The following is a 16,662-nucleotide window of genomic DNA, read 5'->3' as shown; positions in this document are numbered from 1 at the left end:
TGACACAGGTCAGAATAAGGAACAGCAGGGGCAGTGGCACAGCAGTGTGAAACCTCTTGAATACTGCGGGAATGTGGAAACTGATTAGCTGGAGTATAATGCACAGCATACAGAACAGACTCATCTGGGAGGCTGAGAACTTTTCTGTAGAGAACCCTGGATGCTGTGCCTGAAAGTGTTAACTTATCTTTAGGGTACACTGGAAAGCATGGTAGACTCATGTGTATCTACATAACATGCTTTAGGAAGAACAACCTAGGAGAAAAGGAAAGAATGCACGAGCTGTCAAGTACCCATGACCTAAATGGTTAATAGACAGCCTGAGCTTTGTGAGCTCAGGCCACCATTGAGAGGCATTTCTAATGTGTCGTGACAGGATTGAATAACTCACTGGAGGATGGGTTGGGAGATAGTGCTGACATAACTCTGAGGTTTGCTAACAATAAGTAGTAATACTCTTGAGAGATCTCAGAAATCCAGAAAATTGGGTGCATTTAACAAGAGGAGGTAATAAATCCTGTTTAACCAAACAGAAGCATTGCAATGGGATCAGAAACAGCTCCCATAGGAGCTGGTACCAGGAAAGCCAAGTATAGTTACAGATTTTACCTGTTGTCTTGTTTGCTTTTAGGGATTATTCTTTTCTTCGATCTTGGTAGTACCAAACCATAAAATCCCCACACCCATGGTTTCCATTGGACCAGCAGTTATCACAAATACTGTTGAATTGGATGTGACGTTTGACTTCTAACAGGTGATGAGTCAAGTCCACTGCATGTCAAAGGCTTTGATAACCAGGCAGCTGTTTCCAGGCTTCCTGATAGGTGAGGTACAGAGACAAGAAAAGAGGAGATAAGTTCCTGACTCCTCCTGAGCACACCTATTTTGAGCAAAGCTGGTGAAGTACAAATAGGAGCGGGCAGACTGGCTATAAGCCCATCCTCCAGCTTGCCTGCTCCAGTGCACTGCTGAAGACATGAAGGTCACAGTAAGTCCATGTGCTTCTTCTGAATGTATTACCATATCATTGGAACATATTAATGTTCTGAGATGAGTCTGCTTCTAATAGTGTGTTATCATCATAGGAAATTTGGGGGAAAATATTCTTTTCACTTTTTTTTCTGGAATCATGGCATTCACAAGCATCTCTACTGAGAAAGAAAACAATACCAGGAGTAGACATATGTCTGCACATTTTAGTTCCAATTATTTGGTAAAATTGCTTGTCATGTTCCCTGACTTTTCCCCTTTGTCGTTTCCTCCTCTACCTAACTCTTGATTATATTCATGGCATATGAAAAGCTTATTATGAGAGGAAGTGGGGGAGAAGCTTATCATGTTTTTGTGTTGTGCAATAGATCTACAAGTGAGGAAGGCTTCTTGTGGATCATTGGTGGGCATTTCTGCTGGAAAGCTTCTGAACCCTGAAGCTAGTGCTCTTCCCCTGCCTCCATACACACCAGAAACAAAGGGGCGCACCCTAAAATTCCACCAAAGGTTTTGGTGACATCAAGTTCCTTACAAAGAATATAAAAAGATTAGCATCAGATGAACATTCTTCTGCTTCAACGTATTATACAATGGATTATAAGACACAGACACCGTTTTATAAGGAGGGTGTCAACATAAAATGATTATCTGGAAATAAGTCTTAGTAGCAGCATGGCTGCGGAAGGAAAAGCAGTGAAGATGCTGGAGATGGGTCAGAATTTCTTTCTCTTCTAGTTTTGTCATGAACAAGATGGTAGCTTCTGGCCCACTCCCTTCCTGTCTACTGCTTAGCGCCTTCATTTTCACAAGGCTCACATTCCAGTTCTGTCTCCACTTCTGACATTTTACAGAATAGTTTTAACTCTTTCTTAAACTAATAAGAAACAATGATAGAAAATTCTTAAAGTCATAAAAAGAAATATGTTCCTTCTCTAGGAGGAAAATACTCAAGATAAAATAGAAACTAAGATGGTTTTCAGGTGTGATTTTCAGAACTTTTTATAACTTTTCTGCACTAAGTCAAAACACAGATCATTGACACATTGGTAGAACAGGTAAACTTTCTCCTCAGTTGGACAGAAAGTAGGAGAGGTGCTGCTAGCTGATGTAACAGCAGGGCAATGTTATCTGTGCTTCCAGATGCTCTTCCTGGGACTTCTTGCACTCTTCATAGCTCCTGGTTTGGCTAACTACGTAAGTATCACTTGGTAATGTTTGTTCCTAAAATGTGTTTGCAAAGACACACGGCAATAAACCATTCTTAATTTCTTATGACGTCAGAACATCAACGTGAATGATAACAACAACAAGGCTGGCAGCGGACAGCAGACAGTGAGCATCAACAATGCGCACAACGTGGCCAACGTTGACAACAACAATGGATGGAACTCCTGGAACTCCATCTGGGATTATGAAAACGTAGGTGGGGTGCATGCACTTGCCAGTTCTGGGAAATAGCACCATCCTTTACAAAGAAAAAAAATAATGTACCAGCTAGCCATCGCTTTTTTAAACTCTATCTGCACATAAGCATAATAATTACAAATGTCTGCTTTGCTTACCTAATTGTATTTCCTAGATATAATTACTATGAATAAGGGTTGCCTAATCAGTTAAAATTCAAACCAACAAACATTTAGGTGACACTGGCTTTGACAATAAGAAGACTATAGGACAAAAGATGTCCTTTTGTCTTGCCTAGAGAAGCCGAAATATTGATGAAGGACATTTATCTACATTATCACCTTTGATAAAGCATGTCCTACCATAAAATCCAAGGATTCCTATGTCATCAAAACTTACCAATTCCTGTCCTATACACCTCCTTCTAACACTGTAAAGATCAAAGAAGAATAACATATCACAACATTGCATCAATAAAACAGACACATGAGCATAGATAGCATCTATCATTCTAGAACTGAGGATAAACCATGAGGTAGAAGATCCATCTCTCCCCTCAAAGAGCCTCTTCTCTACCCTCACAAACATTAAGAACACGTGTGATCCCAAACAGCACCAAAGCCAGGGCTCCTGTTCCACCTCCTCACAACCCTGGAGTTCCATTTCCCTCTGCTGACAGGAGGACTTCTGATAAGAAAGAACCTAGACTGGGAAAACATAGACTTCCCTGCATCCTCTTCTTTAACAGAGCTTTGCTGCAACCAGACTCTTTGCCAAGAAGTCATGCATTGTGCACAGAATGAACATGGAAGTTATGCCCTCCATTCAAACTCTTGATGCACTGGCCAAGCAGCAGAAGGTAACTGTAAGTCTTTTGCTTTCTGGTGAAAGGACGTGCTGAGAAAGCTAGTTATAACATCTTGAGCTCCTTGTATGTTGTAACATTAGGCACAGGGTGGGCAGAGTGGTTTATCATTGCCCAAGGGGAGGCTGCATCCACTATACCAGCTGCTGGAGCCCACACTTCTCTCCAGGAGGTTCAGCAGACAAGTGACTGTTTGCAGACCAAAGTTCCATTTATATCAGTGAAGTCCCAGTAATTCTCCAAGTACATTTTTCTGCCAGAACTAGAGTCAAGAGATTTAGCAATGTTCCATTAAGTTTTTTGAGACTATCCACCTAAGTTTGAATTTCAGATCAATACCATATTTATAATATTTGGGACAGTTTCCTCTTACAAATAATTTGTTATTTATCTGAAATCAAGTGTAACTGAATACCAGTATTTAGTCTAATAATCATAGTGAAAGTAAATAGGAAGAGGGGAGCCAGTACAGTTACATTTTATTTCTTGCCTGAGTCCATATTCTTGTAACTGTTAAATGTGTAACTTTCATCGACAGAATGGACTACACTAGTAGTCTAGATAGACTGTATCCACAGGTAGTGATCATCACAAGACAATAAGTTTATCAAGACAATGCAACTTTCCGAATAAATGTAGCCTCTGCCTTAGAAGCAGAGGTTTCATCACATCCAACTAGCTTGAGATAGTCGAAGCAGAGCTGGAATTCACTCTTCATCATCTTAATTATGAGAAAACTGTTTTGATTTCAACCTATCCATCAGCAAACCACTCACCTTGTCACTTACTCGGTTTCTCCCTTGTTCACATTCCTCCACACTCAGCTCCAAGGTGCAGGGCCAGCAGGATCACCTCCCAAGACCATGACCTTCTCCATCAGCCCTCACCCAGTGGATGACCTGAGTCAGTTTGGAGCAAATGTTGCTAGCATGTGCCGAGGGATGCCAACGTACATGGCTGAGGAGATTCCAGGTGGGTCTCCCTCCTACTGAATAGCCCCTGTTACTATTGGTAGAATTGCTACAGTCCGATCATGCTCACATGTAGTTGGTCCTCAAGGCCAACTCTTGTAGGCACTGTCCCAAAAACGTTCACTATGTTGATTCCATTGGTTTTCACAACAGTTTTTGTGGATGTTTATTTGTTTTATGTGCCAGTTCTGAGGCTTGGACTCAGGGTCTTGGCATTGTCCCTGAGCTTTTTTGTTCAAGGCTACTACTCTACCACCTCAGCTACAGCTATACTTCTGCCTTTTTGGTGTGAATTGGAAATAAATGTGTCATAGTTTGCTTCTTGGCCTGGCTTCAAATGAAAATCCTCAAATCACAATCTCTTGAATAGCTAGACTTACAGGTGTGAGCCACCAGCACCCAGCTTTACAACAGTCTCTGTTGTCGGCACAAGTGTTAGTCTCACTTTAGTTGCAAAGCCCTCACCTAGGTTACTCAAGAATATTGGCTCAGATTCTGTGCTCTAACCTTTATAATATTTTCAGGGGAAGATATAGAGAAAACTCCAGGTATATTCAAAGGAATTCATGAGATGCTAAATGAAAGAAGATATTGCTAACAGGTCACCCATTAAATATCTAAGCTTTTATAATCACTATATATCATTTGAAACGTTCACCTGCTATTTTAATCCCAATAATAACTTTCCAGAATTTAGAACTCTGATGTGAATAATTTTATCTTCACAGGTAGGAAGGTAGATGGGTTGATAGATAGATTGATAAAAGATCGATTGATTTTAAAATTAGTACACATAGTTTAGAAATTAACCTTCAAATTGTCTTTTATTTTTATCAGGAATAATCCCACCATTGGACACTGAAAAGTGCTACAGTGCTAATATTCTCTGGATTCTGAATATGTCCTTCTGTAAAACAACAGAGGAACAATTTTAAACCTTCCATGAATTCCATCCTCAGAGAATGTGATGTCTTAAAACAAGGGTTCTAATTGATTATAGCAAATCACTCGCAATCTCCTCTTATGCTTGGTTTCTTTAAGGTTCAATAAACTGATCTAGCACAAAATTCCACGAATATGACTACTCCTATTATTTTAATTGAAAATGTACTCACTCATAAGTAAAAATGTATTGGTAGTAAGTGTGTTAACATGTGTCCAGGACATGGCCCCTATAAAGAGCCTCATTACAAACTGTAGCCTGGGATTGACCGAAAACTGTTCTACAGTTGGTGTGTAAGTAGTATTTCTGGTCATCAAAGACAACAATGAGGAAGGGAGGTTCACTTGCGAGTAAGTATGAAATATCAAGGCAAGGCAAGCTGAGACTATCACTGGGGACCCTACTGACACCAAGACCCAAGACCACTTCTCTCCCTGAAGTTGTGTGTTATTTCGTCTCTAAAGGGAAGTCCACTCTGACCTCTCCTTATTTCTACCTTCTTTCCATTTTGTAGATGGCCTTTCCTATGCTTGTAGAAAGAGATGGATAAACCAAAATATCTGCCTCATCATTCCTGCTTAATTTTTTGTAGTTCAAAAGGTGATATCTAGTGTTGAATTCCAATTCTAATTTTCCATAACATTATAAGAGGCACCCTGTTTAGCTCAAGTCCACATCTCCTTTCCTTGATGGTCAGGAGAATAAAGTCTCTTTGAGCCTAGGGCACAACGGTGTCCACTAAAGGTGAAAGTGCTCAGAGAAAAGAGATTCCAAATGTGGGTTCTGACATAAACCAACAGCTCACATTTATATATATATATATACAAATATATATATGCTTTTGTTTTTTGTTTGAGTTCAAATTCTGAGACTTGAACTGGGGGGGGGGTGCTGGGTGCTGTCCCTGAGCTCTTTTGTTCGTCTAGAGTTCTAAGCTTCACTTCTGGCATTTTGTGGCCAATTGGAGATAAGAGTCTCATGGACTTTTCCTGCAGGGCTGGCTTTGAACCATGATCCTCAGATCTCAGCCTCCTAAATAGCTAGCATTATAGGCATGAATGTCCAGTTTATATATGTTATTTTTGAATCCCTCATGCCATAAAAGGCCATCCAATCCACTCCCATGTCTTTCAGTAATTCTCACAACAAAAACTGAAGACATTGATTCCAATTACTTAGAAAACTCTAATGTAGGTCAATATTACTAAGAGAACATTATAATTTCCTTCATTTGGATGCAGTTGCATAATTTTTATATGTAGTGTACTACCAAATTAGCACTATTTTTGAAATGTTCTGAAACCATGAAGAATAGAGATATTTCAAATGCTACCAAAAAATGTGTGTCCTTGCTGATTACAGACTCTGCTTTATGCAGACAGAAAAGAAAGAAAACGTTGTAAACTGTTTATCATGCTTTGTCCTTGACTTTTGAGAAATGGTGACTCTTGCAATTTGTAGTAACATCTAGCCAGTACTTATGACTGAAAAATTAAATTTACAGCCGGGTGCTGGTGGCTCACACTTGTCCTAGCTATGTAGAAGGCTAAGATCTGAGGATCCCTGTTCAAACCCAGCCCAGGCAGAAAAGTCTGTGAGAGACTCTTATCCCTGATTAAACACCAAAAAAAGCCATAAATGGAGCTGTGGCTCAAGTGGTACAGTGCTCAGCCTTGAGGAAAAAAAGCTTAGCAACCCCCAGGACCAGCTGAAAAAAAGTTGCATTCAGTTCACATATGAACTGAAAAAAAAAAATCAGGATCAAAATAGGAGACACATTAGAACTGTGAAATACTGAAACATTGCATAGAAAATCTGTGAGAAGAATCAATTGGGTTATGTAGTGAAATTTTTATAGCTGCTCCATTCTGTAAAAGAAGAATGGCTGAACATTCAGTCAGGTCTTCATCTTCAAATATTAGTTGAAAGAAGCACCTCTTCAAAAAAATGAAAAATGTTTGTTAATATTATTTTTTATTTATTATTGATAAACACATTTTAATAAAGTTAAAAGAAATTAATTGAAAAAAGTGCTAGCTGTAGTGGCTCATATCAGTAATCTGCATGTATTTGAAAGTCTAGGTAAAACTGTCTCTGAAGCACTAATTTGGTAAAGCTGACTCCAGAATAAACAGACATCTGGAACAGTTCTACAGTCAGTAAAAGAATTGGTTCAGAAATTGTAAAATTTCAGATGAGAAAGTTATAGGTCAATATTTTTATGGGAGATGTAACAATTGAAGATATACCTTTTTCTAATATCATACAAATTATTCTAGTATATGAGAAAAAAGAGCCAAGACTATATTAAATTCATTTCAGAAGAGTAGTCCTAAAATAAGAAAATGGAAAGTATCTTTCTAGGTTGTTGATACATAGGAACAATTTATGCTTCAACAGTGCATGGGTTCACTCGCCCATCACCTGCTGGATGAAGAGGTATGCTTCACCACCAAGACATCCACTCATCGTCATGTGAGGGAGTTTTGTGAGCCTCGATGATTCAGTGGAGAAACTGAGTTTTGCAAGGCGCAGGAATCACTAAAGAATAGGACTGGGGTGTCTGGCTTTCTGAATCCATTGTTTTTCTCTCACACATTTAGTCAAATCATATTCATTTTGAAAGCAAGATGGATTCATGGAGAAGAAAAGAGGCTATAATCTGCATCATTATCAAAAGCTAGGGCTCAGATGAGAGTTCTCTGTGTTCATTATGAGGAATATCAGAGGGTGAAGTTTTAAGGCCCATTTCTATACAATACACACCACACACACACACACACACACACACACACACACACACACACGCACGCACGCATACATACACACACACAAATACACACACACACAGTGTTAATCTCAACAACACCCACCCGTTTAAGGTCTTGGAGTTCTTGAGCTAACACAAGGCAGTCAAATCTACAGTGCTATCTTTCTTGCTTAAGGAAAGCAGGAAGGCCCACCCATCTCATTCATCTTTTCAGTGAAAATTGCTTAAGAAACAGCAAGACATTGCCATAGTAACAGAGCCATCTCCCTCCCAGCCCACATGCATGCCCAGATCAAAATCCTTTGCAATGGCTAAAAATACTTCTTTGGGAAGAAATTTAGCAATTAGGTGCTGAGAAACTCTCAGAGCAGTGCAGGATCTTGGCCACGACTCTCTTTTATACTCTCTAATATAATACCTGTGAATCACATGGTGTGGGATGGTGGAATAAGTGAAGCTAGATTCAAACAACTGCTCCCTGACTAAGAAAATGAACTGTTTGTGGCCTCATGGTAGGAGGAAGAGATAAAGCAGAGTTAACAGTTCCTACTTTCTTAATCAATTACTAAAATAACCATGGACTCTCAGTAAAATTCAATACTAATTATTTTCATTTGATATGGCGGTACATACTTGGAAATCTAGCGCTTGGAAGGTGGGGGCAGGAAGATAGATCATGAGTTCAATGCTGGCCACATAGGAAGTCAGAGGCCAGCTTGAGCTATTATATATAGTGTCTCCTAACCTCAAGACACAAAATAGGGGAGAACTAAGGAAAGGGTGACAATGACCAAGATGTATTGTACTTATAACCTGATTTAAGAAATTGCACCCCACAGTTGGAATTTAGCTCAGTGGACGAGCACTTGCCTGGCAAATGCAAGGCTCTGAGTTTGGGTCTCAGCTCTGTAAAAAACAAAATTAAAGAAACTGAAAGCCAGGTGCAGTGGCTCATGCCTGTAATCTTAGCTAGTCAGGAGGCTGAGATCTGGTGATAAAGCTTCAAAGCCAGTCCAGGCACCTGGGACTCTTTTCTCCAATTAATTTCTAGAAGACAAGAAGTGGGGCTTAACTCCAGGTTAGGGCAGTAGCCTTGAGCTGAAGAGCTTAGGGACAGTGCCCAGGCCCAGAGTTCAAGCCCCATGACCCACAAGAAATTGCAACCCTTCAGTATACCTGCACAAGAGAGAGAGAGAGAGAGAGACAGAGAGAGACAGAGAGAGGCAGAGAGAGACAGAGAGACAGAGACAGAGACAGAGAGAGACAGAGAGACAGACAGAGACAGAGAGACAGAGAGACAGAGACAGAGAGACAGAGAGACAGAGAGAAAGAAAGAGAAAGAGAGAGAGAGAGACCACATCATCATCAACATCATCATCATCATCATCGACATCATCATAAATTTCAGTCATTTCAATAAGTCTCCATCTGGGCTCCAGGGAAAATAGGCATGCCATCATGTCCCTGAGAGAAACCTATGACAGAATGAGAACAAAGGTTTCAGAAGGCCTGCTCAACCATATAAGCACAGTTCTAATCCTTGTTGCATCATATCTACTACCATCCCACAGTAAGCTAAAAGGTCAAGGTAAAGTCAAATTGTAGGGAAGTAGCTTGATTGTGCTTCTCATGTGAGACGAACTGAGCAAAATGACCCTACAGCCGAGATACAGATCCAGAGAGCAGTGATGAATGGGAGGTGAACACTCAGTCTGCCAGTCTGCTTTATAAGATGGTTGTCATGAATGTAAATGTATGCAATAGTGTTGATGCATGGTAAGCATTTAATAACCATTTATTTTCATCTTTTATGTACAGTCTTGGTCCATCACTGTCATGCTCTGAACAAAGTCTCTCCAGATTGTGGTAGTCAAATATGGTTCCCTTACAGGAATACTTTTATATGAATATGTTCATATGGCAATACATTTCCTCCAAGCAACAAGTAGCCCTATTTCCTCGTTGGACTCGAAGGTAGCCTGAGTGACTTTTCTTCATCAGTGGTGAGGTGTAGAAGAGACATTTGAACACCTCCAAAGGCAAGGTGAGAGAAATCTTGAAGCCTTGAAATACTCACACTTGGGCCAGTTCCTTTGGAAAACCAGTTGCCACTTGCAGGACACCCAAGCACTGTCTTTTAAAAACTTCAGCTCCTCCCCTTTCACTTCCAGACTTGTCAGCAGCCTCCTTTCTGTCATCAATCTTTGTCACTGCCCATTGCCCTTCTAATATAGAGATGCTTTAGTTCTTTCACCATATTAAGAATGCTATTCATGTCCCTTTCCCTCCTTTAAAAAGGTTTCATTCTCCCTCTATCTGAATGCATTGCACTCCAGATCACCTACACAGTCATCATTCTGGGACAGGATTTGACTGTCTTTGTACTGGTATATCAGTCAGGGCTCTCCAAAGAAATGGAAATAGTAGAAGGTGTGCATACAATTCTGATAGGGGCTCATGGATTATATGCTTAATTCAATTGAAAAGAGAAGAGAGAAGGGGAGGAGAAGAGAGGAAAAGGGTGGGAAGGGAGGGAAAAGAAAGGATGAAGAGATCTCAGGGTGCATGAGGCTGGTGCATGGCTTTTTCCACTATGTTTATGTGGTTTTTCCAGTTCTCATACTTAGAGATGGCATTCCCTTGTCCTCTTTTCCTATTACTATTTTTACTTGCATATTGCTACAAAATATATGAATTTATATACCTTCCTTTCTAAGTGCCTGATATTATTTTGTAATGACCCAAAATCAGTTATGAAAAGGTAAAGTAAGATTGCTCTACTAGACAAACATACATGTCCACTAACTGAAATGTTAATTTATTGGGAGGAGATTCAGGGTTTTGGAACACATGGGTGTGGAAAATAGAAAGGAGTCAGACATGATGACTCATCCCTATAATCTGGTGACTCAAGAGGCAGAGATTGGAAGGATCACAGTACCAGAGCAGCCGTGCAAAATGTTAAAGAGACCCCCTACCTTGATGAATAAAGTTGAGCATAATGACCTACACCTGTCATGTCACACTTGCAGGAACATTGTCATAATCCGAGGCCCAGCCGAGGCCGAAAGAAAAGACCATGAACTTAAGATTGGTAAAAGCACAAAAGGCCTGGGGTGTTGCTCGGAGCCTCAGCACACTTGCCCAACTTGGATGAATCTTGCTTTCAGACCTCAGAACTACAAAGGGAGGAGGAAAGGGGAGAGACAGAAAGAGAAAAGCTGGGCTCAAGAGCTACTGTTGGACCAAAGAGAAAGGGCAGTTTCAAGTGGTTACTGGTGAAGATTAGATCCCTGTATTCTCTCTAGCTTGGTGTGTAATAAATTATATGTTCTTGATACACTGGATAATTTTGACTCACTTTTCTCGATCTCTTTGTGATTAAATGAGATATGTAATGATCATGAAGTTCAATCTGAACATGACGCAAATGTTTCAAGATCTCCTCATACACACACACACACACACACACACACACACACACACACACACACACACACACAGCACACCTGGATCTTCTGTTCCCCAGGCAGGAGGGGCCTGGTCCTTCTACCTGTAATCCATGACCTGTCCTGGTGTGCTTAGCCATAGGCCCTGTTGCAACCGGAAGTTTGGAACAATCTGAAAACCTGTCTCTACAGTTGGTATGGCGAAACTGTAAGGCACAAAGGAATGAATTTGGGCTCCAGGGTGATGTGAATTCATCACTCCATTCCTACCTGCCATACAACTTGTATGAGTTGCAAGTATCTCAGAACATCACCTTCTTATCTCACTTTGGTATCCAGATCATATAGTATCTGGCCTTCCATTAGTGTCTAAGAGAAAATGAACCCTTTGTTGAAAGAGCAGGAAAACTTTTCCATAGGTTCTTACTTTCTGTCAACCTGGAATAGCTGGAATTTGTCATTTAACATCATAATCCCTTAGGCACAGACATGTTTGTAAAGTCAAAGAAACTCCCCAAATTTACCTGGGGACTACCCCTAATTAAAAAGCAGGTATAAGGATGCAGGCCTAATGTTCCCTGTGCTAGAGTGTGGGCCTTGACAAACTCCAGTGGTCACAAGGCCATACACCAGCACTGCCTTTCATGGAGATTTCAGAACCTTACACGGGACACTGTTTTATGTGAATCTGCCATGGTATTTATTCCTAAATAGGGCACTGTTTTAGCTGGAGTATAATACATTGCTACTCATTGATTGGATTTCAATATGAAGAAATGGGTATCATGTTGCAGGCCCTGTGATCCCTTGCTGAGCAATAAAAGAAACAACTTTTCTGGCAAGGATGAGAGAACCCTATGGGTCCTAGAAGGAACAGCATACCGTAAAGTAAGTCCCAAGTGCTATGTTTTTGCACTTCTAGGAGCTGGACACTGGGTACATGGGTAGGAAGAGAATACAGTTGCACAGTGATGAGAGTTAAATGCTCTTGACTAGCCCTGGAAACCTAATGTCTTCACCTGAGTATGTGTTCCTCCAAAAGTGAAAAGTTGCATACGTGCGTGTAGGTTTTATTGTGATGTAGAAAAGTAAGCCAGTTTGCCCTACAGAAAGCAAGGTGTGCTCCATTGCTCAACAGGGTTAGTGGGTTCTTTCTTATCCCAAAGAAGCCATGGAGGATGGGAAGATACACAAGTTCCTGGCTCCTCATCCACATGTGGCTCCTCCAGCTCTAATATGTTGGTTGGTTCCAGTCAGAACAGCTGCTCATTTGTCAATGGACAGTTCAGTTCTTTCCAGACTGAACGCTAAGCCTGAACGAATACCTCACATCATGAGTGCTTTTACAGAATTGTCATTACCTGCTTCCATACGAATGCAATTTTAAAGAATATTTTAAAAATTATCTTTACTACCATTTTAAATTTAAAATAAGTTTGAATCAACATCTTGGAATAACATTTTAGAATTACATTTACTTCCTTTTGATGTATCTAGGGCATATTTTTAGAAATCTTTTTCAGAATAGAAGTTCTGGCCATTATTCATGATGATAAAATGAATTTATTGGTCATCATTTTCTTTATCTCTAATTTCATATAATTTATACAAACAATGAATTTACACAGGAGGTCTTTAAATATTCACTCAAGATAATAACTCTTCTAGGCACCATATATTATTGCTTGCCTCTGATGAGATCCAGAAAGTTTGGCCATACAATTGGACAGAGTCATTTAATCAGCAACAGAAAGCAGAATTGTATGTATTTTGGAAGGCAATGGTCCCAGAAGAAACAGCAAAGATAAAAAGTTCAGTGATGCCATAAAAAGAACTCCCTCAACCTTGTTGTAATTTGAAAAGAATGTTGTTCCTCTATACAAAAAACAACCTACATAATGCATTTGGATTTTCTGGAACTAGACTCTTTCAAAGTAATACTTATTACAATAGTATTTCATATATTCCTGCTGATATTTTTACATATATTCTTCCTGGCCACAAGTACACATGGAAAGTTTGATGAAAGCCTGCTGTCTCCCAAGTGCCATGGCTTCAGTTACAATAGCCATCACTTCAGTCTTAGCTACAAACAAGTGAACCAAGATGCCAGACAGCAGATGCCTGCACAGAGGTGAGCTGTGTTCAAATTTCTTAGGGAACCAACTGAGTTGAACTATTATATAGGTGCACCAGTTTCTCAGAGACACCAAAGTTAAGGAGGCTGAAACCACCTCCACATGAAGAGGCTTCCCACACAAGCAAACAAATGATAGCATGAGGAATAATAAAAACAGAAATTGCTAAGTGCCACAACAACAGAACAAGATTTCTCGAGATGAGATTGATGAGACACAGGTGATCATACCTGCTAGACAGCCCTTGGTGGCCTACACAGAAGACAGAAACTTGAATAAGAGTACCAAGGGGTACATAAGTAAAATACACACGGAAGTGTGTCTAGTACATTAACAATCCCACCACTCAGAGGAAACAATGAACATAAACAGTCTTATTTCTGTGGGAAATCTCCCTCCATTTCCCTGAGCTGAACAGGTGGCATGGGGAACGCATCTTGTTCGGTGCACAGGAAGGCAGTTTTCACTTTGCTCAACATGTTAGGGTGTGGAGTAAAATCAAGTCTTGGTGTGTGTGCACTGGGAGGTAAATTAATGATAGGGGCTTCTGTGTAACAGGGCCCAACACTCACTCTGGGCAGGGCAGACCATGTTTACCCGTGATATATAGAGTAAAATACCCACATTTGACCCACACTAACCCCAGCGCACTGGAGCCATTGTACTACCTGGGCCTCCCTGAGTGTGTCACCACAGCCAGGGGATGGCAGCGCCTCTCCAGCACACACCTAAACCAGAACAGATAAGTATCGTGAGCTCTGTACCCTCTAGCTTGATCTTCTCCTTTGTGATCACGTTCTTCAACATTTTGGAAGGACCTAGGAAGCATCAAGCATGAGCCCTTTCTAGTTTGTAAGAAGGTGACAAAGCATCTGTCTATTCTAGGTTCTTCCCTCCTGGAGTGGACGCACAATGTGGGAGACATAGCTCTCAGGACCTGCTGATGCTTTTTCAGGACTTTGGAACTTTAATGAGAAAAGCATTGAGATGAAGCCTCCCTCTCTCTCTCCTCCTCCTCCTCCTCCTCCTCCTCCTCCTTCTCGTCTTCCCTCTCTTTTTTTTTCCCTCTCCCACTCCTTTTCCTCACTCCTTTTTCTCTCATTCTCTCTTTTATTCTCTGTCCCTTTCATCTCTCTTTCATTCATACACCTAATCACAAACATATACACACATCACACAGCATCTCACACATTCATATATGTACTCACATGCTCTACTCACGTACATACTTCCCCCTCACACACATCCATACATGCCACCTACTCCCACAATCACATACCTAGTCACACACTCACATACCATACAAAAAAAACAGGAAAAGGGTCTGATTTTGGAGCTGTTTTTATGTACATATGTACCTTTCATCTATCTGTAATCTTTTATCTAGCTATTCAACATCTATCTATCCATCATCTGCCTATCAAATATCTTTCATCTGCATCATTGTCTATTCATTATTCATCCATTATTTATCATGTGTATCTATCTTTCATCTACCCGTTGTGTCTACCAGACCCACATTTCACAGACCCACTGTAGAAGATGTCAAGCCTGAGCCCTTGAAAAAGTGAGGCATGAAAATGTGTCTGGACAGTAGGTGGTACATAAACCAGGATGATCCCTAAGGTTGCATCTAGGCAAAGCTCACGTTCTTCACTCTTTGATCTCACAGTGTTTTGATGGTTTCCAAAGCAGATGAAGACCACATTTTACACTAACTCCCCTATCCACTCATACCAACAATTTCTAAGAGACATTGATAATGAGTCAGCTTTTGAAACCTACCACCCCTCTTAAGATAATGGTCTAGGAACAGGACAATTATGGGTACAAGAAGGTTTATAAAGTGTAAATTGGCAGATTAATAAGGTAAAACCTTTTTCTAAAGTAAATCTGTCCCACCATATTCAACTTATGGGAAAGAGCAGGAAACAAAATTAAACTTTAATTCACCATCAAGACTCTTTTACAATTTACCTGTTTACCTAGGTGGCAGTTTCTACTCCCTTCTCTGATAAATACCTTTAAAATCATTTTATTATAATATCTGAAAAATAAATATCCTAGAGACTGATAAAAGGACATAGATGTTAGTTTAAGCGCCCAGAAAAATAAACATGAAGGAAGTATCCAAAGAGGAGATAAGGAAGGAAGTGTTCGAGGGAGCCATGTCTAAGCTGGACTTTGAAAACTGAAATGCAATTTACTAATTAGAGAAAAACTAAAAGGTGAAACTTGAGAATGACACACAGCAGGTGGAATACATCAAGGCATGAAACATCTTGAATAGTACAGAAATGTGGGAACTCTGGCTCTCTAGAGAAGAGTACACAGCATACGGCAGATTCATCTGGAAGGCTGAAGCCTTTAGTATAAAGCACCCTGCTCTACTGAGTTTCAACTTAATCTTGAGAGCCTTCAGTAAAAATTTCTAAACATGGTAGGGTCATGTGTATTTGCATTGTTTGTTCAGGAACAAATCTAGGGGAAAATAGAGAAAATGGACTGACTTGATTGGTTAATAGACAATTGTTCTGAATGGTAGCTGAGGCATTGCAAGGCATTTAGGGGACAATAACAAGGCTTAGTAACTAGTAATTACAGATAACAAATCTGACAGTCATCCTGCCTTCTAAACTTATGTGTGGTACTACTGCTGAGAATTCTCAGGAGTACAGAAAATGAGGTAGAATTGGTAAAAAGAAGTTTATGATGACAGTTCACCTCAAGCAAAAGTATTACAGTGGGATTAAGACAGGTAAGTTCAGAAAGAACATTGTTTCCACATTCCTGAAGAAGCTGATAACTGGAAAACCAGGAGCACATACAGATTTATCTCTAGTCTTATTTGTCTTTAGGGATTATTCTTTTCCTGGATTTGTACAGTATCAATGTACAAATCCCCACACCCATAGCTTCACGTTGGACAAATCATGTTGAATTTGATGTTATATCTTTGGCTTTAACAGGTGATGAGTCAGATCAACTCCATGCCAAAGGGCCTTGCTGACTAGGTAGGCCTTTTGAAAGGCTTCCTGGTATGTGAGCTGTAGTGCAGATACAGGGGAGGAGGAGATAAGTCTTGATTCCACCTGTGCACACCTATTTTGAGCAAAGCTGGTCAAGTACAAA

At 40.2% G+C, this 16,662-nt stretch overlaps 1 protein-coding gene across 1 annotated transcript; it reads left to right on the top strand.

The window, feature by feature from the left end:
• The first annotated feature begins 957 nt into the window (after window positions 1-957).
• LOC150060637 (gastrokine-1-like) lies at window positions 958-5,192 on the top strand. The gene is made up of 6 exons (XM_090336137.1): window positions 958-988; window positions 2,131-2,184; window positions 2,272-2,409; window positions 3,143-3,253; window positions 4,084-4,231; window positions 5,068-5,192. The coding sequence occupies exons 1-6, from the start codon at window positions 977-979 to the stop codon at window positions 5,163-5,165; spliced, it is 561 nt and encodes a 186-aa protein (XP_090192263.1). The 5' UTR covers window positions 958-976; the 3' UTR covers window positions 5,166-5,192.
• Window positions 5,193-16,662: the final 11,470 nt, after the last annotated feature.

This window comes from Megascapheus bottae, chromosome 7 (genome assembly GCF_031878675.1).
Source record: "Megascapheus bottae isolate mThoBot1 chromosome 7, mThoBot2.hap1, whole genome shotgun sequence".
Lineage (NCBI taxonomy): Eukaryota > Metazoa > Chordata > Mammalia > Rodentia > Geomyidae > Megascapheus > Megascapheus bottae.
This window is presented reverse-complemented; position numbering and strand designations above follow the sequence as displayed.

Excerpts from the sequence above, each read along its gene's own strand:
- LOC150060637 (XM_090336137.1), top strand. Across the intron at positions 2,185-2,271 it reads CTCCTGGTTTGGCTAACTAC|AACATCAACGTGAATGATAA; the intron begins GTAAGTATCACT and ends TTATGACGTCAG. Across the intron at positions 2,410-3,142 it reads CCATCTGGGATTATGAAAAC|AGCTTTGCTGCAACCAGACT; the intron begins GTAGGTGGGGTG and ends CTTCTTTAACAG.